Source organism: Papio anubis, chromosome 16, assembly GCF_008728515.1.
Source record: "Papio anubis isolate 15944 chromosome 16, Panubis1.0, whole genome shotgun sequence".
In the NCBI taxonomy this organism is placed as follows: domain Eukaryota; kingdom Metazoa; phylum Chordata; class Mammalia; order Primates; family Cercopithecidae; genus Papio; species Papio anubis.
Window position 1 is genome coordinate 26,871,757 of NC_044991.1, and position 27,857 is coordinate 26,899,613.

The 27,857-nt window shown below is 53.1% G+C and overlaps 1 protein-coding gene across 15 annotated transcripts in view; it reads right to left on the minus strand.

Annotated features, from left to right (window-relative positions):
• The window catches only part of CABIN1 (calcineurin binding protein 1), a 163,164-nt gene that overhangs the window by 28,490 nt on the left and 106,817 nt on the right, over positions 1-27,857 (minus strand). For all 15 annotated transcript variants that reach the window (XM_031656060.1, XM_031656051.1, XM_031656053.1 and 12 more), the window contains one exon: positions 18,164-18,277. In XM_031656060.1, coding sequence (XP_031511920.1) covers positions 18,164-18,277 — 114 coding nt within the window. The remainder of the gene's footprint in view (positions 1-18,163; positions 18,278-27,857) is intronic.

Sequence of the window (27,857 nt, forward strand, 5' to 3'; positions counted from 1 at the left end):
AAGTCAGCCAGTTTCCTCTCCTTTTCCCAACAGCCGAGACAGAGTGAAGTGCGTTTCTCCTCCCTAGACCCACAGACCCCCAAAAACCATGCTGTCCAGATGCCCACAGCCCCACTTGATTCTTACAGGCTAGAGCTTCTGCTACTCAGAAATTGTCCAGCCTGTGCTGAACTTTAGATGTCACTGAGTCCAACTGCTCTGTGTGAGCCACGAGTGAGGATGCAGAGATGAGGAAGACAGAAATGACCTTCCTAGGTCAGCCACAGCAGGGATCGACTCAAGGATCCCCGTCCCTCAGTCTGGGGCTGCCTCCATCTCAGTGGACAGCTGTGCGTGGATCATGTGCACATCCACGGGGACGGCACTTGCGGCACCTGGTGTGCACAGGGCTGTTGTTGCTACCAGTGCCCTACTGAAGGGGAAAAGATGCCCCAAGATGGCTTTCCCCACAGTCCCCCATCACCAGGAGGCAGAACTGGGATCTCAGTCACCAATGCCAGGGCTCTTGTAGATGGGCAGTGACCCAGCCACAGCCTGGGGACTGAGTGGAGGAAGGATGGGCCACTGGAGGATGGCAAGGATGGCAGGGGCCTAGGACAGACAGGAGAATGAGGAGGGCAAGGGGTGGGTAGGCAGTGCATGCAAAGGGGGTGCATGTGGCAGTGGGTACCGTATCTGGGTAAGGACCTCTGTGGAGAGGGAGGGGTTGCAGGGGACCTGGGGAACAGGTTGGGCAAACAAGACTGGCCAGCAGGATCCAAGGTCTCTTGGTGTAAGCTAAGGCCTGAAGTGTGATCTGATGGAATCAAGAGCCTCCCTGAGGCAATAGGATGCTTACACTGGGCCCCTCTGAGCCCCACCCCCACCTTGCTGCCCAGGCTTCTAGAATAGCCCACTCTTTGGAAGACTGCTGAGCTGCTTCTGTTTCATCTCAGGAGGGGAGCCCGGATCTTAGAAAAGCCACAGCTGACATTCATATGGAAAAAAGTAGGGCAGTCGATCCATCTGCTGACCCCTGGTCCCTAAAAAATGGCCTTTGTGGGCTTGTGGGGATCTGGCTCCTCTGGCTAGGCGGCAAGGTAGGGAAGGTCATGGGGAAGCAATCGGGGCAGAGAGCATTCCCTGGGACCAAACTGTGGTTTCAGACCATGAATGGTGGCAGTGGCCATGGTCTGTGCGAGGTGTCCTCCCTGGATGGCCTGCACAGGATCTTTGTGCAGGGAGGGGGCCAAGCTGAACAGGTAGCAGGAACAGGCACTCTGGTGGCATGGGTTGGCCTGACCACGAGCCAGAGGTGAGGTCCTAGGCAGAGCTGGTACCTCCAAGGGCGTTCAGGTTCCCAAGCAGGCTCACATCCCACTACCTCTTACTGCCTCATGACAGCTCTAGGGAGAAATCCTTCAATCCCCTGTGTTGCCTCAGAAAGGGAACAAACTTGCCCAGGCTTGTCCTACAGAGTAGGGCTCAGTCCCAAATCTACAGAGCCACCCCCAAACCAGAGGAACAGATTTGAGATGTGACCAGAAAGACTTGACCCAAGCATAGTACTCCTCCATTATGGCACCAAGGCCTCCCTCCCCTTATGTGAGGGAATGGGACAGGAGTCCATCTGCCAGGAATAGGGTCACTGGTTCGGACCAGCTCCCACACTGACAAGATGCTCCCACTGCAGAATAGCAGAATTTAGCTTAGGTCTAACTCCAAACCCAGCACTCTTCCACCAGCAGAGCCAGACGTGCCTCTGATTATCTGTGGCCAAAACATACTCTCTCAAACATCAGGGTGTGGGGTCTTCTCAATCCCACCTCAGCACTCTTGGTCTCTCTAGCCCCCTGTCCCTGTCCTAGGCCTGCACTCTAAGCGATGCAGTCCACTGCTCTCAGAGGTCCCTCCAGCAGCCACAGCACTTGGGCCTCCACACCCCGAGGTGGTTTCACTGCCTAAGGCAGAGTCGGCCTGCTGATGGTGGTGGCAGGCAGCCCTTCAGGACTGGCCTAGTCTGCCCTCCCCACTGCTGCCTCCCTCCACCCCATGAGGGACCCTCACACTGCAAACTGCCTCTCTTGGTTTTCCCTCCTGGAATGCCTTCTCCTGAGTCTGTTTGACAATCTGGCCAATTGCAAGGTCGGGCCTCCAGGAGAGCTCCCAAGCACACTTGCTAAGGACTGGCAGCCACCTCTTTCGTGTACCTCCAGCGCCCTGAGACTCAAACAGTAGTACATTCAGGGCACCTGCTAAGAGAGCTGGAAGTGGTGCTCATAACCAGCCTCACAAAAAGTAAAGCTAAGGGTGGTGGGCTCCCAGCCAGTTGGAGCCCTCCCTCTTACCACTATTTCCCGAAGCACAGGTATCCCCTGTCTCCCAGGAGAGGAGCTCCTCATCTGTAGCCCTTGGGAGCCAGCTTTCCATGTCAAAGGCCTCCACAACACAGCCTCTTCTGGTGCCCCACACCCCTGAGGCAGGGCCAGGTTCCTTCCCCATCAGGCTCAGGCCTCATGTGCCTACCTGGCTGGGCTGTGTGGAGTCTGGGCCTAAGCCGAGGCATAGACAGGAGTCCAAGGCTCCTCCACCCCTCCTCTGAATATAGCCAGGTAGGTTCCTCCCTGGAGATAAAGCTCAGAGCTGGACCTATGGTGGCCAGTTCCTGCTGTGTGCTCTCTCCAGCCTGGGGTTCCCAATGGCAGGCTCTGAGCAGTCTAAACAAAGGACTCAATATCCCTATGCAGCAAGGGAGTTTGGAGAACTCTATAGAGTCTGTGCCCACTGATGGGGTGGAATCCACGAGGAAGAGCCATGAGGCTCTACCTGCTCTGACCTAACTTAATTCTAGACTACTTATTCATATTTAGAGATCAGCATTTCAAAACTTGTATTTTGAATCAATCAAATTCCTGCGATTCCTTCATATGGCCTTCTCAATTGGCCCTGATCCATCTCACCTTCTCCCCCACTGACCTCAGTGAGCCCTATCTGTAGCCTGTGTGCCTTTATCCATGGTCCTTTTCCCCATCACAAGTCCTCTGGACACAATGGCAGTGTTGTGTGCCAGACAGGCCCTCGGGGCCCATGGTAGTAACATGCTTTCCCAGAGTGCTCTCACATGACCCTCCCCATAACTCTAAGAGGTGGGTCTGGTCAACCCCACTTTGCAGATAAAGAAGCTGAGTCTTGCAAACACTGACCAGCTTGCTGAAAGCCACTCAGGTCGGGAGTGGAGCCTGAGGCTGGCTAAGGTGATCCTCCTCGGGCTCACAGGTGGGTACAGGACACCTGTCACAGAGGTCCGTGTGTGAGGGAGTCCTTGGTCTGCTCCTCCTGGTCCCCAGGAGCACCTGTCAGCTGCAGCCTGTCATCATGGTAACCAGGCACCGAGCTCTGCTTTTGGATTTCAATCCCAATGCAGCTCTCTCAGAAGCAACTTGGTCAAACTTTCCAAATAGGAAAAAAGTTATGTGTGGGGTTGGGGGAAGGCAGAGGGAGGAAAGAGGGAAGAGAAAGGGAAAGAGAACAAATTTCCAGACTGAAGCCACCCCTGAAAGGAAGCCTGGTCACTGAGCTAAGGGTTGACTTCTCTTGGATGGCTGCTGGTGGCAGGGCAGAGGAGAGCCCACATCCTCCGCTGGGCTCACACCCCTCCTGCTCAGGAGCCTAGGCTGCAGGGGGGTGCAGCCTGAGTGGGTGGGGCCTGGCCCTTCCTGCCTCTGCTGGAACAGCTGCCCTTTCATCTGTTTTCCATTTGGGCATGACAGAAAGGCTTCTTTTGGAAAAAGGACTGGAAAACCACTGACCTCATCCAACTGGCCCACCTTTGGAGATGGAGAAACTAAGGTAAAAGGGGCCAAGACCAGGAAGTCACAGCAGGACTAAACTCTGAGGACAGGGCAGTTTCCACCCCTGCAGCAGGCGCACAGGGAAGATCAGAGGATTATGCTGGACTTAGACCAGGTGCTATGGTCTTCAGAGCCCCTCCTGCTGTCTACAAGTCCCAGCCACACCTACTGAAGCTCCTGCCACACAGGGCAACCCCAATGACATACACAGCAAAGGATGGGAGCCCTCAGGACTGCTTGTGCCCTTTAACCCTGGGGCTCAGCCAGGGAGGGCCCTTAGAGAGTTTGGGGTAGCCCCACGCTCTTGGCTGCCATGAGAATGAATCATAAGATAACCTGGTGGCCTTGCCATAAGGGCACACCTTCTACTGGAATGACTCCAACAGTGTCCATCTCTGGGCCATGGGAGGTACCACCTGGGCCCCTTGCTTGGACTTCCATGGGCAGTACCCATGTGGAGTGAGCACCCACTGCTCTGTGGGCTAAGAGGACAGTGTAGTGGTGGCACTGCCAAATCTTCTCTCAAGAGGGAAACTTCTAACAGCAACTCCCTCTTCCTTTTGGCCCCAAGATGGGGTGCTTGTGGTCCCTGCCCCTGCCAGGTCCTGCAGCCTCTTGTGGCCACAGCCCTCCCTCAGCCTCTTCCTGCCTGCTCACACCCAGACTCTGCCTTTGCCCAGGCTTTCCTGAGTGTGACTGGGCCACCTGCTCAGTCTACTTTCCAAAGCCTTGCTGAAGGTCCCACACCTCCGTTTGGAAGTGTACCTCCCCCGACAGACAGCGCACCTAGGCCCAGAGCAGTGTCCTAGGAGGACAAAGCATGTAAAGCAGGAAGCTCTGCTCGAGCTGAGACTGCCACACATAGGTCTGAGACAGATGCGGCTCAGGCCAGGCACACTGGCTCATGCCTGTAATCCCAGCACTTTGGGAGGCTAAGGCAGAAGTACTGCTTGAGCCCAGGAGTTTGACACCATCCTGGGCAACATAATGAGACCTGTCCCTTAAAAAAAGATGTGCGCTGGGTGTGGTGAGGCACGTCTGTAGCCCCAGCTACTTGGGAGGCTAGGGCAGGAGGATCACTTGAGGCTGGGGGGTCGAGACTTTAGTGAGCTGTGATGACGCAAGCCACTGCACTTCAGCCTGGGTGCAAAAAAAAAAAAAAAAAAGGAGGGAAGGAGAGGTGGAGAGAAGGAAGGAAGGTAGGGAGGGAGGAAGGGAGGGAGGGAGGGAGGGAGGGAGATGCTGCTGGGATACATTCCAAGAACAAACCTCTGAAAAATAACTTGCAGTGGGAAATGAAGTTCATGCTGAAAAATACTCCTCTATTCAGGAATGTTAAACAGTGAGCTCCTGACTGAATACCCAGGGCAGCTGGGGGCAGAGGGGGCTGTGGGCTGAGGTGGTGGATGTATATACAAACACTGGCATCCCACTAGGGAAAAAAATAGTAGCTGCTTCTGAGAGGCTGGGCAGAAACTCCGGCATGGAGGATGCCCCACAGGACATGGGTTCCCAGTCTGGGCTCTGCCACTTACTGGCTATATGACCTTAGCCAAGTCATGAGTGCGCTGCCTGCAGAGATTTCTGTACCTCCTAGCAGGATGGTCATGGGGATTCCGCGGGATCATGAATGTAAGGGCTTAAGAAGAACATCTTCCTCTGCCCAAGCATCCTAGCTTTGCCACAATTTTGAATCCACATCTGGAGATGAAAACTGTCTCTGGATAGCCAGAAAATAATTTATACCAGGGATGATGGTCTAAAGGCTGCTTACATTTTATTTATGTATTTATTTATTTATTTAATTCTGTGAATGCAGGCAGCCTGGTTTTTGCTGTGGTCCTGACAGGGCAGGGGCCTAGGCAATCTGTGGCCTTGTCGCCGCCACTCCTTTGTGTGTACTTCCTCCTACTGACCCCTCCTACTGGTGAGGACAAACTGTAGCTTCTCAGGCAGGAAGCACCCCCTCTCCACCTGCTACCTCTCAGGCTCGCCCCTCCCCAGACAGGGCGGCCTTTAGCACCTGCTCCAGGCTGAACACGGGGGGCTGTGCAAGCCGGAAGCTGTGAAGTTCCACAAAGCTTGCAGAGCCCAGAACGTGGGAAGGAAGGAGAGCTCGAGGATAAGCTTAGAATCCACACAAGTTTGCTAACTCTTTTAAGACTCTTAAAAACAGGACCTTTTTTCCCTGGAGAACTTGAAGTGTTTCTTTTGTTTACTCTGCTTGTGCAACTGGCCCATAGATCATCTCAGCAATGCTAAAAATAGTGCTAGTGCAGCAATTCCTACTACAGCCAAGTAGCTCATATTTCCTCAATTTAAACTTTTTTCTTTCTTTTCTGTTCTATGATTCCCACTGTTATGTGACTGGGTTTCCTTTGATCCCCTGACAGTCCTAAGGGTTGCTGCACACCTCAGTTAATCTCAGTGATGGAGGAGGTACTCAGGGAGGCCAGATGACCTGCCTAAGTCACAGCCAAGGGCAAGGCCAGAGGCAGAAGCCCAGCCCATTTCCTCACCAGCCAGGGTGGGATGTCTACTGCCACTGGTGACTTGGTATCGTGGGGATACCCCAGGAAAAACCACAATCAATCCCAATTTCTTCTGAAAACCAGATGACATTGGCACATTAGGAGCTGAGACTGCCCTTGGGGAAAGAGTGGGATAATAAGCAGCACCCTTCCATCCTAGCACGGCCTTGAGTGGCATCTCTACTGTGTTGCATCCTCCACTGAGGACACTGCTTGCGCTCAGAGTCATCCTAGTGTCCTGTCCATTGGAGGACATACGCATGCACGCAGACCCAGGGTCACATGCCTGGCACACCAGGCAGAGACACACGGGACGATGGATCTGAGCATCAGAGTGCCAGGACTGAGTGCTGGGTCCCCCAAGCCCACCTCCTCGGCCCTCTTGTACTCCCCTTCCCCTCATCCCATCAGTCCATAGGCAGTCTGGGTCTTGGCTCAGAACACCTAAAGCCTGGCTCAGGTGCGAACTTGCTGTGTGCCTGTCTCGGTTTCTTAATTTTCGAGGCAGGGACAATGGCACTACCTACATCTCATGAATTATGAGAATTCAACAAGCCATTGTATGTAGAAGCGCCACACACAGCACTTTGGAGCCCTGAGGAATGGTGGGTTGACAGTGCTCCTGCTGCCTCTGCCCCAGCCCAGCCTCTCCAGTGCATTCAAGGCAGCCAGTGCAACACCTGGAAGACGCTCCTCTACTCAGCCCCCTTTCCTCTGTGAGAAAGACCACACTCTGCACCTGGCCCAGGAAAACGGTCCAGTGGTGGCTAGCCGGCCACCCAGCCCTGCATACAGCATGCAACTCCACGAGGCCCTCCCTGATGTGCATGCGGCACCGTCTGTGCCCCACACTGTGCCTCCTGCTGCATCCTCTGCTCAGAAGCCTGGCCCTGCTCTGTCCTTCACAGGCATGTCCTCTAAGATCACTCCTGTCATTCTCACACTGCTCACTTTCAGGTGATGGGGCCTGTGCTCCAGGAGGGGCAGGGACTTATTCAGGCCTGTCTCCAAAAGCACATGTGCAAAAGTGACTCACAGGGGCTCAGGCAGGATCCAACACCAGCCTGGGCAGGGCTGGAGATGAGCCTGGGGAAGGCCGGGCTGTGCAGCCACATTGAGCACAGCAACACCTGGCAGGAAAGCCCTGACTGGAAATGGCCCCCACCAACAGTCTGAACAGGCCTAGGATGGCCTTGAGGGAGAGGTGGGCAGGAGGGGCAACAGAATGCCAGGTGAGGTCCCAAAGAGGGAAGTCAAAGTGTGGAGATTTACTTGTGGTTTCTACAAATTGGGGCCAGTACAGCCCAGCTGCCCCTGTACCTGTGATCTTCCCATCTACTACAGGCCTTCCCAAAAGACACTGTGAGCTGTGGGTTCCATGGCTGCTGGATCATGTGCTCTGTTTACCTGATCATCTCCCCCAGGGACCTGGGCACCCCTCAAGAGTGGGCCTCTCTAATGGCTTAGTGGAAGATGACATGAGCCATCAGGTGACCAAGGGCTGGGCAGAGTGCTTCACCACCAGGTCTCGGCCCTGCTCTCTGATGGTGAAAGCAAGGGAGGGACAAGAGACTCCACCTCCTGGAGAGGCAAGAAGGAGCAAGGATGTAGTCTGACACTTTTGCTGTCCCTCCCCATCACATGTCCACAGCAGACATCACTGCTGGAACAGAAGCTTACATGTGGCCTCTGAATTTCCAACGACATAGTGGCTAAGAGTGCAGGCCTTGGATTTGGACAGACCTTGAATGGCAGCCTGGCTGCTTGCTAGCTTGTGATCTTGGGCCATTCCCTAGGCTTCTGCACCTTGTTCAAAGGGACACAATAGCACCAGACTCCCATGGGGCCCTGACCCACTGTGTCAGGAATACTGGCAATTGCTGCTACAGAAGACAAGCACTTGACAAGCATCCCTTTGGCAGCATTCTCTCCCAGCACCCAGAGCAGCCAGGCCAGTTGGGGAGTGGCGCTGACCTGAGCCCTTTTTGACCACACAGCTGGCCCAGGGCCTGAAAACAGCCATGAGCACTGCTGTCCAAGGGGAAGAGCCAGGCCTCTGATGGCCCAGGGGGCAGAGGGTAGAAAAGGGCTTTTGGTTTTCCCAGCCTGCAGAGCCTATTGGTAACAATTTCCCCAACTGTACAATGAGGATGATAATAGTACCTAAGCCTCACGGACATGCTATGTCACCTAAGAAGGCACCCCCGATCAAGCCACCAGTAAGTGCTGGTCCTGCCACTGCTACTGTGGGCCACTACTCTCTGCCAGGCCCCCAACAAGGCAAGGCACAGCCAGGCCCAGCTGCTGTGGCACTACAGGCAGGGTACCAGCCTCCATTGTCACTGCTCTCGATCTTAAGAGCCCCATCCCGGGACAGGCCTGGAGGCTACCAAGGAAAAGTGGTACAACCCAGTTAGCCAGCCAGTTGGAGTTACACCAAAAAGGCCTGGGGGCTCAGGCTAGCAGACAGTGTAGTCCCGCAACCCAAGGGAATCTGTGCTTGATGCCACAGCCTAGCACTGGTCCCCCCTCAGTCTGGAATCCCAGCCTCACCTCCTATGGTAGGGCTAGATGCCCACATCCCCCTGCCCACTGCTACCTAATTCCATCCTCCTCATCCAGCCAATGGGCCATTCAGTTAACACTCCTGTCTGGGACAGCTGGGCCAATCCCGGTGTAGGAACCAGGGGGCCCCTGACTTGAGGCTGCCAGCCACAACGCATGGGCTTCCACACTACACACAGTGAAGTACACATCCCTCCTCCAGCACAGACTGGTGATGGGACCATGGCCAAATTACTTTACTTCCTAGCACCTCTTTGAAAGGTGACTACTAATCCAGGTTTGCAGACTAACCTGTGGACCTGAGCCCTTTTTGACCACACAGCTGGCCCAGGGCCTGGCACACAGCAGGTATTATGCTTCTTGAAGTGTGAGCAAAGGGACAAGCAGCGGTGGCATGAAAACTGGTCACAACTGGTCCTGAGAGGGGAGGTGATATGGGGCTGACTTGGGAGAAGGAGTGAGGCTATTACAAACCAGCTCTTCCTATCCCCATGTTCCCTGGCCCTGATGAGAGAGGGTAGGCAGGAACACCCTGTGTGGACAGTCCTGGGGCTTGTTTACCCACTGGGAGGCAACTCAGATCTGCTGGCAGCTTAGAGTGGTGTGGGGCACCAGGAATTGAGTGGCGACCAACACTTCTTCCCTAGGTTGTGTCAGGCTCTGAACCTGGGGCTGGCGTCTGGAGACAGGGGCTGACCACAGGCCCACCAGGCAAGGTACCTCTTACAAGTCAGAAGGATGGAGAGAGAGAAGGGGCAAGTCAGGCTGGGGCTGGTCAGGGAGGTGATGCCAGATCTGGCCCTACAACAGGAGGCAGATGTCTCAGGCACAGACCCTGGGGCCTGGACACAGCTGGGTTCCTGGGTGACTGAGTCAAGATATATCTGTTCCCCTTGCTCTGGGGCTGCTAATTCCCAATCATTCACCCTAGGGAGTTCTTGAGGATGAGAGGAATTCAGTCACTAGGCACTCCCTACGTGCTGAGCTAGGAGAGGTTTTGGGAGGGCAATGGCAATGCTGTTCCAGATGAGGTCCCTGCCTTGGGGTGCCCAGGTCTGCTGGGCTCCAACAGCCTACTTCTGGACTACTGGCTCTCTCTGAGGAGAGAGGCACTGGCTGAGACCTGGCCTGGAAGGTGGGTCCACTGTACCCACCCCTAACATATACCTCACATCTGCTCACTGGGTACAGGAAGGGGGTTCCTCCAAGGTTACACAACCAACTGATGACAAGTTAAAGTACAATGGGCATGACTGATTCTTGCTGAGTAGGACAGTACTGGGGGCTTTGGAGACCTTCTCTCCTTACCCCCAACTCTGGCAGGTGTGGGGTACCAGAAATTGGGTGGGGACCAACACTCAATTCCTGATGCCCAACTAGCTGGGGCAGGGGGGCCCTTCCTCCCTACCAGACCACATCAAGGCCTTCAGTGAGCACTCAAGCTCCAGGGCTGGGACAGCACAGGGCATAAATGTTTTCAAGAAACAAAGACAGCTTATGATGACTGTACCTCCCATCAGTTTAAGCAACATAGTCAGGACAAACAGAACCACCTGTGGTAGCCACCAAGTAGGAGAGAACACGGCAGACCCTGGGCAGACAAAGGGGACTGGCCACTGGCGTGGGAAGAGGCTCAGTCTCCCCAGTCACCTGAGAGACACACACTGAAACCACCCGGGGTTTTTTGGCACACCCCACAGATTGGCCAAAATGAAAGTCATCTGCAGTTCTGAGTCCTGGGAGGGGGTGGGGCAATGGCTGGTGGGAGGGCATCTGGCCTGGCTCTGAAAAAACATCTGGTAAGGTGTGGAAGCGCTTGGCTGTGGGGACCTGTGTCCTAGCCTCTAACTTCCAGGCATTTGTCCTGGAGACCCTGGCACAGGTGAGAAAGGAGATCAGAGAAAGCAGCATTCTTTTTCTAATAGTGGAAAACCAAAAGCCACCTATCTGCTGGGAAGAGGGGAGGTAGACCACCAGGACAACCAGACAGTGGAGTGCTATGCAGCAGTGACCAAGAAGAGGAAGTCTGACCAGCATCCACAGGCACCAACAACTGGCCAAGCCTCACAGAAAGAGGCCTATGTGGTGGGTGTGACTGCTAAAGCCACCATCCACATCTCAGGCTGCTCCATTCAAGCCAGGGCAGGGCCTTGAGTTTATGGAGGCCCCAGCCAAATGTGAGTTGGAGGTCCTCCTGCTCCCTGCTTCAGTCACATCCTAGCACTGGCCTCTAGGATCCACAGATAAGCCCCAAGGCCTCCATGCAGGCCCATCTCCAGACCTAAGGGTGAGTTGTGTGGCATGCCAAGTGTGTGATGATAGCTCTCATCCACCTGTCAGGACCACTCTGCCTACGGGTAACCCAGTCTGAGTAAGGGGTGGAGTGGCCGGGAGCTGTGCCTGCCTGTGCCCAAAATCCATGCTTCTCTCAGTGATCTTGAGGCCTGGGGGGCTGCCCACCTGAGCAGTGGCAGGAGCAGCTGTAGGGGAGACACCACACTCAGGGCGGCCACAGTAGGCCGGCACCTCCCTTCCACTCACACTCAGGCCACCACTGCTGCCTGCCCCACACAGCCTCAGAAGCAGGAGGTAGTGCCAGCCTGGCCCTGAGCTCCCTTTGCTTCTTTCAGAGGCTGGAAACTGGGTTGAAACAAGAAAAAAAACCCTGCCTGCTAAAATAAGCAAACATTTTTGGGGAAGGAAGGAGAACCGTCTCTGGCTTGGTTACTATGGGAACGTTTCTGAATCAACTACAAGATAGGGAGAGAAGTTCACCCTGGACAAAGCAGCCTGGCTCTGGCCATGCAGGCTTGCCTGACCAGAGGTGTGCATGCCTGTGGGGGAAGCCCCAGAAGCTTCTGGGCACCCAGACACAAACCCTCAGCCTCCATGGTGTGGGTAGCCACCCCAGCAGCACCTACCACCTAGCTTGGTGCCTGCTTTCCTGGTCCCCTCTGCCCAGGGAAGGATAGTGTGTGGAACAGTGGGACCCAAGACATACCATGTTCACTCCTCCTCATGTTCAACCACAGTGCTGAGCCCTGCTACATGTCCATCTGTGCTGCTGTGGGGGCCGGCCAGCCAGCCATGGGGCGGGCCCCATGTGCAAGAAGTTCCTGTCAGCAAAGCTGACATAGGAACCCAAGATCCCACTCACTTGATCCTTAGCAACCATCCCTTTCTCTGGCCCCTTAAACTCCCCAGGAAGGTTCTGTCAGCAGCCCAGCCTAAGGAGTTCCCCCAAGGGTGCCTCTAATCCTAGCCTTCCTCTCCTGTCCCCTTTCTGGCTGAGCAGCACCCCACCCCGCATGGGAGAGCCCAGCTCCCTGTCCCTCCCACATGCCCTGCGGCATCTTATGAAGGCCCCGCCTGGAGACAAGCAGGCAGTGCTCTACCATCAGCTCTGAGCATCATGTGGCCAGGGCCAAGGCTCTCCCTGTCTCCTACAACATCCAGCACTGACTGATCCAGGAGAATGAGCTTGGAGACCAACTGCTGAGGGGAAAGGGATGAATGAAATTAATCCACAAATATTCATGTGGGCACCTCCTCTGGGCCAGGCCAGGGGACTTAGAGAGGAATACAGCAACAGCACAAAGATGCACAAACCAGGAGACTGTGAGAGCAAACACTAGGCCCATACATGTGTCCACCCAAGGAGACAGGGCAGCAGTTGTAGAGAGCAAAACGACCTGACCTTCTCACATAGAAACTTCTCCAAGACTTGGTGTCATGGAAAAAGCCAAGTTGCTAAAAAGCACACATGCACACATTTTTTTTTTTTTTTTTTTTTTTAGACGGAGTCTCGCTCTGTCACCCAGGCTGGACTGCAGTGGTGCAATCTCAGCTAACCATAACCTCTACCTCCCAGGCTGAAGCGATTCTCCTGCCTCAGCCTCCTGACTAGCTGGGACTACAGGCATGCGCCACCATGCCCGGCTAATTTTTGTATTTTTAGTAGAGACAGGGTTTCACCAGGCTGATCTCGAACTCCTGACCTCAGGTGATCCACCCACCTCTGCCTCCCAAAGTGCTGGGATTACAGGCGTGAGCCACGGCGCCCAGCCACACATGCACTTTTTTTTTTTTTTGAGACAGAGTCTCGCTCTGTCACCCAGGCTGGAGTGCAGTGGCCGGATCTCAGCTCACTGCAAGCTCCGCCTCCCGGGTTTACGCCATTCTCCTGCCTCAGCCTCCCGAGTAGCTGGGACTACAGGTGCCCGCCACCTCGCCCGGCTAGTTTTTTGTATTTTTTTAGTAGAGACAGGGTTTCACCGTGTTAGCCAGGATGGTCTCGATCTCCTGACCTCGTGATCCGCTCGTCTCGGCCTCCCAAAGTGCTGGGATTACATGCACTTTTTAAAAAGCCGCACGACAAATCTGTTTTTGTACACACAGACCCAGAAAAAGATAACGGCTTGGCTGATCACAGAAGCACCTCTGAAAAGGGCACAGTGCCTGGGGATGGGCAAACAAAGGTAGGTGGACTCTATGTGTCTGAACTGTTGGCAGTGAAGATGTGGTCCTATATGACTGTGATATTATGATCTATATGACAGATATATATATGTTTGTTCATACATGGTTCCTGGCTCCTAACTCTCATAGCCCGTTACTGTAAACAGAATCTCTCTTTCTCTGACCTTCTCTTGCCCTTCTTTCTGCTTGCCCAAGACAGGACTCTAATTTGATTGTGGGTCTTAAGACCTTCATTCCAGATAAGAGTCCTACCCCACATCCTGGAGGAAGAAATGCTGCAGAGAGGGCAAGAAGAATCTGGACAGGTCTTGCTGGGTTTAGATAATAATCTTTTTGTCCAATAACATTTTGATATAGTTGTCCATGTTTCAATCATGACAAAAGGCCAAAGAGGACAGGTTCCTGAGCTTCCAGATAACTAAATACACGAAAGCTCCTGGTGGGTGGCATGCCTGGAGAGAAACAATTACAGGAGGATACAGCCTTCCCCATATCCTCCTGTAACATCCCTTATAATAAACTGGGAAATGTGTTTCTCTGAGTTCTGTAAGCCACTTCAGCAAATTAATCAAACCCAAAGAGGGGGTTGTAGGAACATCAACTTGAAGCCAGTTAGTTAGACATTTCGGAGGCCCAGACTTGTGACTAGTGTCTGAAGCAGGGGATGTTCTGAGGACTGAGCCCTCAACCTGTGGGATCTGACACTATCTCCAGGTGTTGAAATTGAGCCTGGGCAATATAGCAAGATTCTATCTCTACAAAAAATTAAAAAATTGGCTGGGCATGGTGGTGCATGTCTGTAGTCCCAGCTATCTGGCAGGCTGAGGTAGGGCCCCCAAGGGCCTAGGTGACAGAGCACAGTGCTGTCTCAAAAAAAAAAAAGATAATGTTGGAATTTAATTCAATTAGAGGACACCCAGCTGGTGTCTGCTACAGAATTGATCGCTTATTTGTTGGTGGGAAAAAATCCGCCCCCGACTTGGTCACAGAAGTCTTCTTTCTGTGTTGACTGTTGTGTTGGTGTGAGAACAAAGGAAAAGGGGTTTGAGTTTTTCCTAAACTACAATTCTCACAATTTTCAAAACCTATCATTAAAAAATAACAGAAGTGCCCCCCACCCAAGCTCTAAGGATGACAGGCTGAGCAACACAAAGCCTGGGTAGTGTGGATGGCCCAGGACAGTGGGTTGAGAGGGATAGGGATTAGGGTGCTGATGTCCCCAGCCTCAACCTCCCTCTACTGCCTCTCAAGGGCCAGCACCCACCTGCCGCCTTTGCCTCCCCCTGGACTAAACAGTAAACTCCAGTGCAGGCTAGAAAGGAGGTGAGCCAGTCTGCTCATCCCAACCTATAGGCCATCTACCAGAGACACAGCCCCACTCCAGCAGAGTCAGCCAAGGCTGCCCTAAATGCTCCTTCATAAACACGTTAGTATGCAGTTTCCCCAGGCTTGGGAATATGCCAGATAGACTCATGTGCTGAAAGCGTTCAGGAACTGCCCAGCATTTCTTGACATGCTGGACACTAGGCATAGCTCAAGGAGCACAAGTAGCCCAAACCTATCTCTAAAGAGAAGAGGTAAGAAAGCAGAGGAGGACAGAGGCCCCAAAGGGTGGTAAAAGCAGCAGGTCACTGGAAAGCATGGAGGAACGAACAACTCTCCTGGAAGAGGCAAAACCACCAAAACACCCAGTCTGGACTGGGGTGGCCCTGATCTTCAGGGGCTTCCAGCTGCAGGGACGGCATTGCCTATGTGCCAGGCCTACATGGGGCTGTACCAGCCTTCCCTGCCACAGGCACACAGCCTCAGACTGCTTTTCTGCAAGACTCATTTTGGAAGGTCCCAGAAACTAAGGAGAAGGTGCAGGGAGTGAGCCCAATGGGAAAGGGGCCTGTAGCATGCGGCTGCCAACTTGGATGTGCTCTGGGGAGCAGGTATCTGGCAGGCCAGCTTCCCTAGCTTTATCATTAGAAAGGCTGAGGTCTTACCCTAAGAGGAAGACATGGAGGTTGGGTCCTTCCTTCCAATATCACTGCATAGGCTTTAAGGGCAAAGCACCAAAAGGAGAGAGGAAGAGAGGGAGGGAGGGAAACTATTTTCTTAAGTACCTACCATGTGCCAGATCCTGTGTCAGAAATATTACCCCATTATCTAACTTGATTCCTACAGTTACTCTTCAAGGCAGGTAATAGAAGCCCACTTTCAAGGTGAGGAACCCAGGACAGGGAAATTAAGCAACTTGTCTAGCTCTAACTCTAGTCTATCAGCTGCAGAAAAACAGATTTTCAAAACACCGACAAAGGGCTTATTTCATTGATATATAAAGAGTTCTTATTAATCAATAGGAAAAGAACCAATAATCCACTAGAAAATGAACATGAAGGACACCAACTTTTGGATAGAAGTTAAAATTAGCATAATGTCACAGTCAAGGAAGTGCTTCATTTATGAAGCACTGAGCCTTTCTCTGTGTGTGTGTGTGTGTGTGTGTGTGTGATGTATTGTTTGTAGTAAAAAAGACTGGAATTAATCTAAGTGTCCCTCAATAAGGAATGGGGGGCCAGGCACAGTGGCTCACACCTGTAATCCCAGCACTTTGGGAGGCCGAGGAGGGCAGATCACTTGAGGCCAGGAGTTCAAGATCAGCCTGGTCAACATGGTGAAACCCTGTCTCTACTAAAAAAAAATACAAAAATTAGCTGGGCATGGTGGTGCTGACCTGTAGTCCCAGTTACTTGTGAGGCTAAAGCAGGAGAATTGCTTGAACCCAGGACGCGGAGGTTGCAGTGACCCAAGATTACACCACTGCACTCAAGCCTGGGTGACAGAGCAAGACCCCTATCTCCAAAAAAAAAAAAAAAAAAAAAAAGGGATGGGTAGGTAAACTGTGGGACATCCCGATGTTGGGAATACTATGCAGTAGCTATCAAAAAGAATGAGTGGCTATCAAAAAGAATATTGTTTAGTGAGAAAATACAAGGGGAAGAAAAGTGTGTGCACTTTTGCCTTTTGTGCACATCTATGTAAATGGGCAGATGCCCTCTAGAAGAGCACACACATGGGACAACAAACGGTTTCTGTTGTGGGGAAGTAGCTGTTGCCTGGGCATGCAGGTGAGAGGGCACCTCTCTTTTGCGGCAAATCCCTTGGTATCATCTAGATTGATTACCAATAACACCTCCTACTTGTCTCTAAAATACCAAAACAGAGAGGGTGGGCAGATGCAGGGTTTTCAGGATCTGAAGCTGCTACTCTGACCCCAGAAGACCACATCCTGGGAGAAGAGCCATGGCCCAGACACTCCCACCAGCTGGCTGGCTCTCAGTGGGGACCTGCCTGCCCACGTACCCTGAGAATTGGCCTGTTACACACCCCCAGACCTGAAACCTGCTCTCCTCAGCTCCTGTTCAGGCCAACTCTGCCCTTCAGTTTCTCCATGAGTAACAGGGAATCAAGGAAAATATAGAAGAAACCAAAGCTCAGAGGGGATGAATGACCTGCCAAAGTCACTCAGCTGGGAGCTGGCCATGCTGAGAGGGGCGGTGGATAGGTAAGGGCTTGGAGGTAGAGGGGAATGAGGGGCCAGCTGTCTCCATGCAGGGCAGAGGAAATGGGGGAGGGTAGATCCAGGTGGAGTGTCAAGAGGAGCAAATGTAGGTCTTTGGGACGAGAGGCAGGCAGGCTTAGGTGATTGGCCCTGCCCTACTCAAGGAGTAAGTCTCTACCTCACACGGAATATCAGGGCTTAAGTGCACTGAAAGCCCAATATTGGTCACACTTTTTTTTTTGAGAGGGAGTCTGGCTCTGTCGCCCAGGCTGGAGTGCAATGGCGCCATCTCGGCTCACTGCAACCTCCGCCTCCCGGGTTCAAGCAATTCTTCTGCCTCAGCCTCCTGAGTAGCTGGGATTACAGGTGCCTGCCACCACGCCCAGCTAATTTTTGTATTTTAGTAGAGACAGGGTTTCACCATGTTGGCCAGGCTGGCCTCAAACTCCTGACCTCAGGTGATCTGCCTGCCTCGGTCTCCCAAAGTGCTGGGATTACAGGTATGAGCCACTGCACCCAGGCCCCACTTGTTTTTTGTTTGTTTGTTTGAGACAGAGTCTTGCTCTGGTCCCCCAGGCTGGAGTGCAATGGCATGATCTGGGCTCACCGCAACCTCTGCCTCCTGGGCTCAAGCAATTCTCCTGCCTCGGCTTCCCAAGTAGCTGGGATTACAGGTGCCCGCCACCACGCCCAGCTAATTTATGTATATTTAGTAGAGATGGGGTTTCGCTATGCTGGCCAGGCTGGTCTCAAACTCCTGACCTTGTGATTCACCTGCCTCAGCCTCCCAAAGTGCTGGGACTACAGGCATGAGCCACCACGCCCGGCCCGCGCTTGTTTTTTAGGCAGTCAGAATCTCCTGCGTGCTTGAGACCATAGGAGGAGCTGCTCCAGCAGGAGGAGGAACCTGGGCCTGTACCCCTCTCATCACTGCCTGTGTGGCCCCAGAATACCTGGGGCTTTGGAGAACATACCAAGTTCATCCATGCCTCTCCCCACAGGAGGTGGCAGTGACTTGCCAGAAGTCGCTCAGCAATCATAGCCCTACACCGGAGTCTGGCTCACTCTCGACTGCACCACCCTGCCTGCCCTCTGAGGATGCCACAAACCTGAGGCCCTGGGAACACCCACCTAGGGGGTCAATTCATGCGCCTTCAGTGAAAAGCAGTGGCAACAAACCGTCTTGGAAATCAACAAGGCAAAGTACTCACGTTGAAGAAATTGGTCTTGTTCCTCTCGCAGAAGAGCCCCTGTGCCGGCATGTGCTGCAGTTGTTGCCACGGGATACTGCTGCCTAGCAACACATCGCGGGCCCACTGGAGGTTCTGGGGAAACAAGAAGTAGGTTGGAAGTGAGTGTGTGGGCTGCTCAGGGCGCCCACAGGGAAGGCAGGCGGTCCCCTCCTTCCTGGCTGCACAGCAAACCACGATGAGCAGCAGTTCCTGCATACATTGATTCCACAGCTCTAGGCGGTTCTGGCCGTGGGCTTTGATCTTCAGGCTGTGGGATGCATTTTCAGAACTGATCTCTTGCCCAGCACCACTGGTTTGGGAGTGTAGTCCTTGACTGCCCAAGATGGGGACTGACAGAGACCCCTGGCCTGACCAACCCTATAAACCTGCCACATGGACCCAGTACCCGCCTCTGTCAGGGGCCCTCCACAAGTCCAAATAGCAGCTTTGACTTATTTGTCAGGAAAAGCATTCCTTATTCATGGCCGGTGGTACAGCTGCCTTAGGCTAGGAGGGCCAGGCTCTGGCCACAGTGCTTAGGTCAGTGATCTCTGGGCAAAGAGCCTCTTCGTGGAATCCAGGCCCAGGGGAGAATGCTGTAGGGTAAGAGGGTGGGCCCAGACCTGGCTGCCTCAGCCTTCTCTGGGGCCTTCTCACTGGCCCATAGAGCAAGCCTTCCCACCAGCTGCCTAGTCAGCCACTCCTCCCTCTCTGGTCTTCAGCACAGCAGCCAAGCACCTTGCACTGGCCATCTCACTCCACCTCAGGACCATGCTGTCCTACAGGGAAAGGGCTGGCAATGGGCAGAGCTGGGCTTGGCACCTGGGACTGTACAATGCCAGACCCTCTACCCTTTCCACAGTACCCACTGTCCCGGCCAATCTGTCCTCCCCTCCTGCTCAGGTCCCTTGCTCGCCTTTCCCAGCACTGGGCACAGGCCTTCATCACCTTGCACTCCAGCTGCTCCGAAAGCCTTCTCACTTCTTGATCTACAAGCTTATCCCACCTGGTCCCATTCTGCCCACTGCTGGCCAGGCTCAGCATACTGAACTGTTTCCCCAATCATCATGAGGCAAAAGTGCAAATCCAGCTCCCTGACTGGCTGGCTGTGGGGCCCATGCTAGCCTGCCTGCAAGCCTTTGCTCCTGTCTCTGCACAGAGGGCTACCCTTCTGCCCCCACTGGGCTGCTGTAGGGACTGAGGGCTGCTCCCTAGCACTGGGCAGGGCCCAGGGCTGTATGTAGGAAGCTCCATTCACTGTGAGCTTCCCGTCTGCTGAGGGACCCCCTGTCTGCCCCTCCCTGAGGGGAAGGAGAAACAGGCAGAGGAGGGAACAACCTGGGCAGCGAGAGGGTCCTCAGACCCCGGAGGCAGGCTCCCAGTTGAGAGCAGAAGCCACTTTGCTCACACTCACAGAAAACAGTAAAATACCCAGTCCTGACCTTCAACTTCTGAGCTCCAGCACCTAGGAGGAACAACTTGTAGTTTACTTTCAAGTGTCCCCAGCAGCTAGGCGCGGTGGCTTACGTGTGTAATCCCAGCACTTTGAGAGGCTGAGGCGAGTGGATCACCTGAGGTTGGGAGTTCGAGACCAGCCTGACCAACACGGAGAAACCCCATCTCTACTAAAAATAAAAGAATTAGCCTGGTGTGGTAGCACACGCCTGTAATCCCAGCTACTCAAGAGGGTGAGGCAGGAGAATCACTTGAACTTGGGAGGCGGAGGTTGCAGTGAGCCGAGATTACGCCACTGCACTCCAGCCTGGTGACAGAAGTGAGACTTCACGTCAAAAAAAAAAAAAAAAAAAGTCCCCAGTAATGTCTGGCAGCCATGCTTTGGAAAGCCCGCTTCCCGGGCCACTCATTCAAAAGCCTCTTGAGGCTGGTTCCAAGTTCTCACATAATGCCTCCCACCTCTGCACCCCACCCCACCCTATCCCAGGCCACATGCCCCTGCTCTACAGCAGGTCCAAGGAGGGAGGGTCAGCTGCAGACAAACTGAGTACAGGGTAGGGAGAAGGGGTGGGGGTGCAGGTATGCTTCATTAAAAGGAATAAAATGAAAGATTAGCTCAAAGACTAGCAAGTAGAGCAGGGCTCCAAGAGGAAGACGCAGGTGGGTCTCAGGAAGCCCAAGAAAGGGGCTCACAACCTGCATCAGTGCTCAGCCATGACCCACTGTGACACACTTGGTTCAAAGTCTTTCCCAAAGGAGATCTGAGAGGTTCAGCCCAGGCAGGTGTCCATCCTGGTCTAATCAGTCATAGGTGGACTCAAGAAGGTGATGTGGGACACTGTACTTTTTTTTTTTGAGACAGAATCTTACTCAGTAACCCAGGGTAGAGTGTAGTGGTATGCTCTCAGCTCACTGAAACCTCCAAGTCATTCAAGTGATTCTCCTGCTTCAACCTCCTGAGTAGCTGGGACTACAGGTGCCTGCCAGTATGCCTGGCTAATTTTTGTATTTTTAGTAGAGATGGGGTCTCACCATGTTGCCCAGGCTGGTCTCGAACTCCTGACGTCAAGTGATCTGCCCGCCTTGGCCTCCCAAAGTGTTGGAATTACAGACACGAGCCACCATGCCTGGTCCGTCACCTACACTTCTAATACCACTGTTGAGCACACCTGACCATGGAGGTAGGCTGCAAAGGAGACCTACCTTTCACCCAGTCTGAGAAGGTCAGGGAGGCTCTGGGAGAAGGTGATACCTGGGCTGTGGTTTGCACAAGGCTGTTATGGGGATAAGGGACTCACTGAAGCAAGTGCCCAGACACCGGGGACAGTCAGGGCCTAGCCAAGGAGGTGGAGGGGATCAGATGTGGCTGCCCATAAGGCCAGTGGGGAGCCAGGGGACTATGAGGCAGGGAGTAAGTACTAAGACCAGGGGCTGCGGAGCCCAGAGCAGAGACAGGCTACCTAGGGGACTGAGCCTGTGCATACCCTTCCTCTCCTCTATGGCCCTGGCCTCAATGCTGTGGCAAACCACTCCTCCAGCTCCATGACCCAGGGCACAGGCCTGGCCTGAGAAAAGTTACCCAAGAGTCATGACCCCAAAGCTGCTTCTGGGGCTCCTCATGAACTTGGAAAAATGTCCAGAAGACCTCTTTAAGTAGCAGCACTTGATGCCAGCGGGAAGAGATTTGAGAGCCTGGCTTGAAGAAGCATCTCCAGTAGCCATCATTTTCCTAAGAATACCAAGAAAGTAAAGCCTCAACAAAGACTTCCTTCTGGCTGGGGACACAAGAGAAAGCACTGAGGCCAGGATGGAGAGAGTCACATAGACTTTGCTTCCCTGCCCAGCTGCCTTGTTGCAGGACCTGTGGCCATGGGACGGGAATGGACATTCCTCTCTGGTTTGTTTTCCACCACTCCACCTGCACCAAGCCGGTCTGTCCCCCAGATAGGAGCAGAAAGGGAGAAGGCAGTGGGAGAGGTTTCTGGGGCAAAGGGTGCAGAAAGCACTAGCCTGTCAAACCCAACCTGGATTATAAATTAGCTTCCCGCAGACCTGGCTACTGTGTACTGGTGGAGAGTATGTTTCTCCAGCTGTCTCCCGGGCCCACCAGAGAAAGAGAGCTGATCGATGCTAAGGCACAAAGTGTTATGGGGGCCCTTAGCTGATTCATGCCTGAGGCCCCAGATAGGTGCTGACAGGGAGGGCTGAGACTTGTCTGGGGAATCATGGGTGCCAGGCTGGGGGGGTGGAGGAGGGGGCAGAGACTGTGTTGGGCCCTTGCTGAACCTCTGCAAGGGGGAAGGGGATCTGACTTGCACGGTGCACCTGCAGCATAAAGCCTGCCCTGCAGCTTTGTGGTGTGGTGTGGTGACGTAAGGCAACATGATGCCTCCTGGGCTGAGCACAGTGCCATAACCCCTCACCTCACAGAATTGCCAGTTTACCAATGAGGAAATAGAGGCTCAGAGAAATTCAAGAGCTTGCCCAAGGTCCCAGAGCCAGGAAGTGGCAGAGCCATCCCTGGCATCTGGTCCAGGCTGCAAGGAGTCTGAGGCCTGGGCTCTTCCCCTGACCCCCGACCTATCTACTATGGGTGTGCAAGTCACTTTACAAATCTGCCTGGGCATGTGCTGTGTGCTGAACACTGAGCCAGCCATCATGGCCTCATGCAACCTGTCACACTGCTGGCTCATAGGCACCTCTGAGAATGGGAGGAGGCCCATGGAGCCACTTACCAGATAATGGCACATTTTCCTTGGCTGCACGGGCCCTGAGGCTTATGCATATAGACCCTGCTCTGAGAGGGCAGATGGAGGGCTGTAAGGTCCTGAAGAGAAGTAGGGCAAAGAATCGCAGATGCATACAGGCACCTTATGTCCTCCCTTGCCCACTATCTGGACCATCCCTGCTTCACAGCAGAAGGCAGAGAGGACGTCTAACTCCTCTGCTTGAAGGCCTTTGGGCTGCACCTGCCCCAGGGCAAGAGTCAGCTCCATGCCTCAGTCTACCTGCCTACCCACTGGCTCATCTCCCCCACATCCCCCAACCCCTCTTTGTGAACGGCCCTCTGGCCACACTTGTTCCCACCTTGGTCCCTGCAGGTCTCTATACCTGGTGCCATCTCACCTTTCCCCTGATGCTCCCCTGAAATACTATACCCACAGCCCCATGGCCACCTTAAATAGCCTTTCCACTGACTCGCAGATGGGTCTGCTGTCTGCCCCCACTTCTCTATCAGCCCTATGAGGGCAAGGATGCAGTCTGACTTTGCTCCTCCAGGACAAGTCTAGTTTGAAGCTCACAGAAAGGGTGCAACAGATGCCCATAGGAAGAATGAAAGGAAGCTGAGCAGTCTGACCTTTCATAAAATGGGAAGGAAGTGTATGTCAGGTTGAGGGAGGAGGGCAACAGCCATGGAGCATGAGAGGGGCTGCTTGGGTCCTGCCCAAGGCCAGGGTGCCAGCACTATGCTCCCTGGGGCCAGCTAAGCAACAGTCCAAGCCCTTGAGGCTAAACCTCAATGCCAGCCTCTGCCCACTAACTTGCACTACTCTGCCAGCAATCGTTTCACTACAGCAAACATTGGGCTGACTGTCACAGCTCCTGGAACTCCCCAGGCTCACTTTCCCTTCGCACAGGAAGCAAAAGCTTGGGGTGAGGTGGCTTGCATACCTACCTGTAGCCTTCCGTGGGCCCTGCATGTAGTGGGGGCTTGGCAAAGCCTGTTGACAGCTGGAGATGGGAACACGCCTACTACCCTCTGGGGACACCTGCTGTCCCAAGATGTGCAAAGTTGGAAGGCAGACCTGATCCCACGTGCTATCTGTCACTATTGTATGGTGGCCTGGAGGATGTGCTCTGCCTGTGTCACCCAGGGTCTCTGCCCCCAGGGGCTGTCTCCCTGCCACAACCAATGATGATGATCCACTTGCCACTTAACTAACTCTTGCCTCACAAACCCACAAGGGACAGATGGCGGGGGTCAGAGACGTCAGGCTCTACAACTCCTACATGGTGACTCCAGGTGTGCAAACTATCTGGTGGGGATCCTGGAGCAGTGCCAGCCTATCTGCAAGACCAGCAGGGCTCCACAGGGCTGCTAGGAAGGTGGCTATGGACCTCAGCTGTGCTCAGCCCTTCACCTAGCCATACCTCAGGCATTGGCATGGGGGCACAGATGGTACTCACAGGTTCCATGACAAATGGAGGAATCAGGAGTGGTGGAGGGCTTGGCCAGGGAAGGCCTTCTGCAGCCTTTGGAGCCACGCAGGACCCCTTGCCCCATGCAAAGGGGACTGGCTGGGAGCCGTTGGAGTACAGTGTTCTATAGGCCAGAGAAAGAGGAGTGTGTGGCTACCTGCTGATGGGAGACTCTAGTGGGCTGCTGGGGACATTCATAAGCTGCAGACACATACTTACTGCAAACTCACCCCAGCAACCTAGGACATGAATATCCCCAAAGCTAGACCTGGTAGACTTAAAGCCAACCACTCCTGATACTTCTAATCATGAAAAATTATAATTAGAATGTCTTTGTTTGGATAAAGCCAAATATTAAGGATTTAGTGTAAAAGCTGTGCCCCCTCCCCCCGGCCCTGAGAATCCTGTGTGGTCATTAGAAGTCATGCAATCAAAGAGTTTATGAGTACATGGGGAGCACGAAAAAGCAGAACCATATTTGCATACGTTTCTCTCTCTCTGTCTCTGTGTGTGTGTGTGTGTGTGTGTGTCTGTGTGTAAAGAAAGTAGGCAGAAGAAAGATGGAAAGGAAATGTACCCAACAGTCCTGAGAGTTGCCTGGGGAGGGAGACTCATGGTAATAGTTCTCAATGGGGGTGGGGGTCTGTCCCCAAGGGGGCATCTGGCAATGTCTGGAAACATCTTTGGTCATCACAGCTAGAGGAAGGCTACTGGTATCTAGTGGGTAGAGACCAGGGATATTGCTGAAAGTCCTCCAGTGCACATGACATCCCCACAACAGAGAATTATTTGGTCCCAAATGTCAGTAGTGCCTCAGGAGGGAACTCTGTTCTACATTACTCATATATACTCATATATATATATAACTGTTCTACGTTACTCATATATATATATGAAAAGTTAAATACAGTTGTTGAAGGTGATAGATGTGCAAACCTTCTCAACTGATTCACAACATTAGTTAGAACAGAAGCAGGATGCATGACTGTCTGTGGACTGACCTTGACTTTTCTCTTTCCGTCACATCCCACAGGTCCTGGGCCAAAGAAATGGGGTCTGATTGGGCTAGCGCTGCCAGGCTGCTACTCGTCATACCTCATCTAAATGGAATCATTCAGTATTTGTCTTTTCTGACTGGCTATTTCAGTTAGCATTATGTCCTCTAGGTTTCCCATGCTGTCTCATCCATTGATTCAGCTCTTCTGTCTGAATCCATCTAGAATCAGACTACTTCCTGATATCCTGCTGTAGTCTCCTCCCATCTCTGCTGCCACACTCACTTTTTCTTTACCTGTGTGGACACATTCTCAAGCTCCTGGGTCTCTGACTACTGGGTGGGTTTAACTGAGGGAATTTGATCAGAGCACTCACTCCTTGAATTCCCTCCCTGTGGAGTTGATGTGGGGCAGCCATCAATGGCCAGCCCCGACAGGCACTGCGGTTGGCCCAGGGTACCACACTCCTCCTCCCTTGTGAATTCCTACTCTCTGCCTGGGCCTGTGTAAGTTGCTCCTTCATTAAGCGCTCTTCAGACTTTCCTGTTAGATGGGGCCATCTGTGTCCTGCCAGGCCTCTGATGGGCCACCCCCAACTCACTCTTTATATATCAGCCTAGTAGTGTCTCTGACACATTCAGGTCACATGGAGCCTCTCTTCTTCCGCAACCTTGCGACAGATTTTTTTTTTTTTTTTTTTTTTTTGAGACAGTTTTGCCGTGCTGTGTTACCCAGGCTGGAGTGCAGTGGTGTGACCTCGGCTCACTGCAACCTCTGCCTCCCAGGTTCAAGTGATTCTCCTTCCTCAGCCTCTTGAGTAGCTGGTATTTCAGGCACACAACACCACAGCAGGTTTTGCATTTTTAGTAGAGATGGGGTTTTGCCATGTTGGCCAGGCTAGTCTCAAACTAATGACCTCAAGTGATTTACCTGCCTTGGCCTCCCAAAGAGCTGGGATTACAGGTGTGAGCCACCATGCCCAGCCTTTGCGACAGCTTTAACCTAATTCAGGATGATGTTCCCTCAACTCTTCCCCTGCCAAACCAGGCCCTGAAAGCCTCTGACCGCATCTCCTTCCTCTCTCCTCCTTGCCCATTTAGTCACACCAGCTTCCAGCAGATTCTAGTCACACCAAGACTGTTTCTGTCTCTAGGCATGTGTGTTCGGTGTGTGTCCATCTGGAAGCCTCTCCCCCAATATCCTCGTGGCCATCAGGGCTCCCTCACTTGATTCAGATCCTTGCTTAGACAGGTCTTCCCAATCTCCCTGTCTAAATAGTCACAATCCCGCCTCTAACCCCTTAACACGCTTTATTTTTCTTCCTACTCATCACTAGCTGCCCACTCTGTTCTCCCAGTGAGCACACAATGCTGTATCCCCAGCACCTCAAACAGGAACCTCCTGCGTGACAACCACTCAGTAGAGAGCTGCTGAATGAGCAAACCTGCAGAGATGCACAGAAAACATGCTGGAGGGAGCACACGAAACACAAACACTTCTGCCATGTCACGGCTTGTGGGACAGTTGTGGGTAGTTTCATTCTCTTTTCCAAGTTTAAACAATATTATTGGTAATAAAAACTGCTGGCAGAGTGCTCAAACCTATTCAAACTGCTGAAATCTGCATTTCTTTGCAGGAGAGAAGACCAGGCCATTATGGGGGCAACCTGTCCCACCTCCTCTGGCCCCTAAGGGCCCAGCAGCATCTTCAAACCATGAGGCAGACAGACTTTGAAATGCAAAATCAAGATTCCTAAGTTGAGAAAAATATCAAGTTCTCCTTTTGCAAACTATACAAACTAAAGCTTGACAAAAATCTGGTTGGTTGGGATCTGCAGCAGCCCAGGACATCCATGTGAGGAGGCAGGGCACACCGCCATTTTGTGGAAGGGGCCACTTTTACATCCACAGAAAGGGAGCAAAGGTAAAAGGCTGGTGAACACCCTGCTTTGTGGCCAGCATGCCCTCCTGGTGCCTGGTTCTACTATCTGTGTGGTCCTGGCTCAGTCAGTGTGAACTCAAAGCTCACTGGCTCCCCCCGAACACTTGTCTGCGAGCAAAAAGCAGGGTCTCAACAGCAGGCCCTCACACCTACTCCAGTCTGATGGCACAGGGCCCACTTCAGAGGCCCTCTCATTTAACCTGCACAATAGTCCTGACTTCTACGGGTCCCCCACATGAGCCAGCAGCACAGGCAGGTAGGGATACTGTACTCACAATAGGTGGGCAAGGGGTGGGGGTTCACAGCCAGCTGACCTGTCCTTTACCCAGGTTCACACCAGAGCACCAGCTGATCCAGAAGTCAAAAGTCAGCAGATTCCCTGGTGATCCTTCAGGTGAGCACACAGCACCATGGGGTCCCCCTGGCAGGAGTCTGTCTGTAACCAAACCCTGGGCCTGGGCTCATCCCATATCGGTACTGGGCCAAAGAAATGGGGTCCAACTGGGCTAGCACAACCAGGCTGCTACTCCTCATACCTCATCTAAGTGGAATCATTCAGTATTTGTCTTGTGACTGGCTATTTCACTTGGCATTATGTCCTCTAGGTTTCCCATGCTGTCTGATGTGACCGAATTTCCTCCCTTTTTAAGGCTAATATTCCACACTGTTTTGATGAGCATGTTATAGATTTGTAGTAAGTTTTGAAATTGATTTGTTTTTGTTCAAGATTGCTGGCTCCAGGGAACATCTTGTAACTAACCCCCTCTGCCCTGAACCCCTTGCAGCAGAAGTAGCAGGAGGTGAAGGGGCCCAGCTCCCAGCTGAGAAGGAAGCAACTGGGAGAGCAGGGTAGGGGTGTCTATGCATTGGCCTTCTTCCTGGACACCCATCAGTAAAGGCCAGAACCTTCATGACAAGAGGTGTCTGATGCCATGTGCTGTCTCTCCTGGGGTGCCTCTCTGGGCTCAAAGAGCTAGGTTTCTATGGGTGTAGACTCAGGCCACAAAATCTTGGTGAAGATTGTGATCCAGAGACTAAGTGATACAGTAGCTAGAATTAGGGCCCTTATAGCTATCAGTATA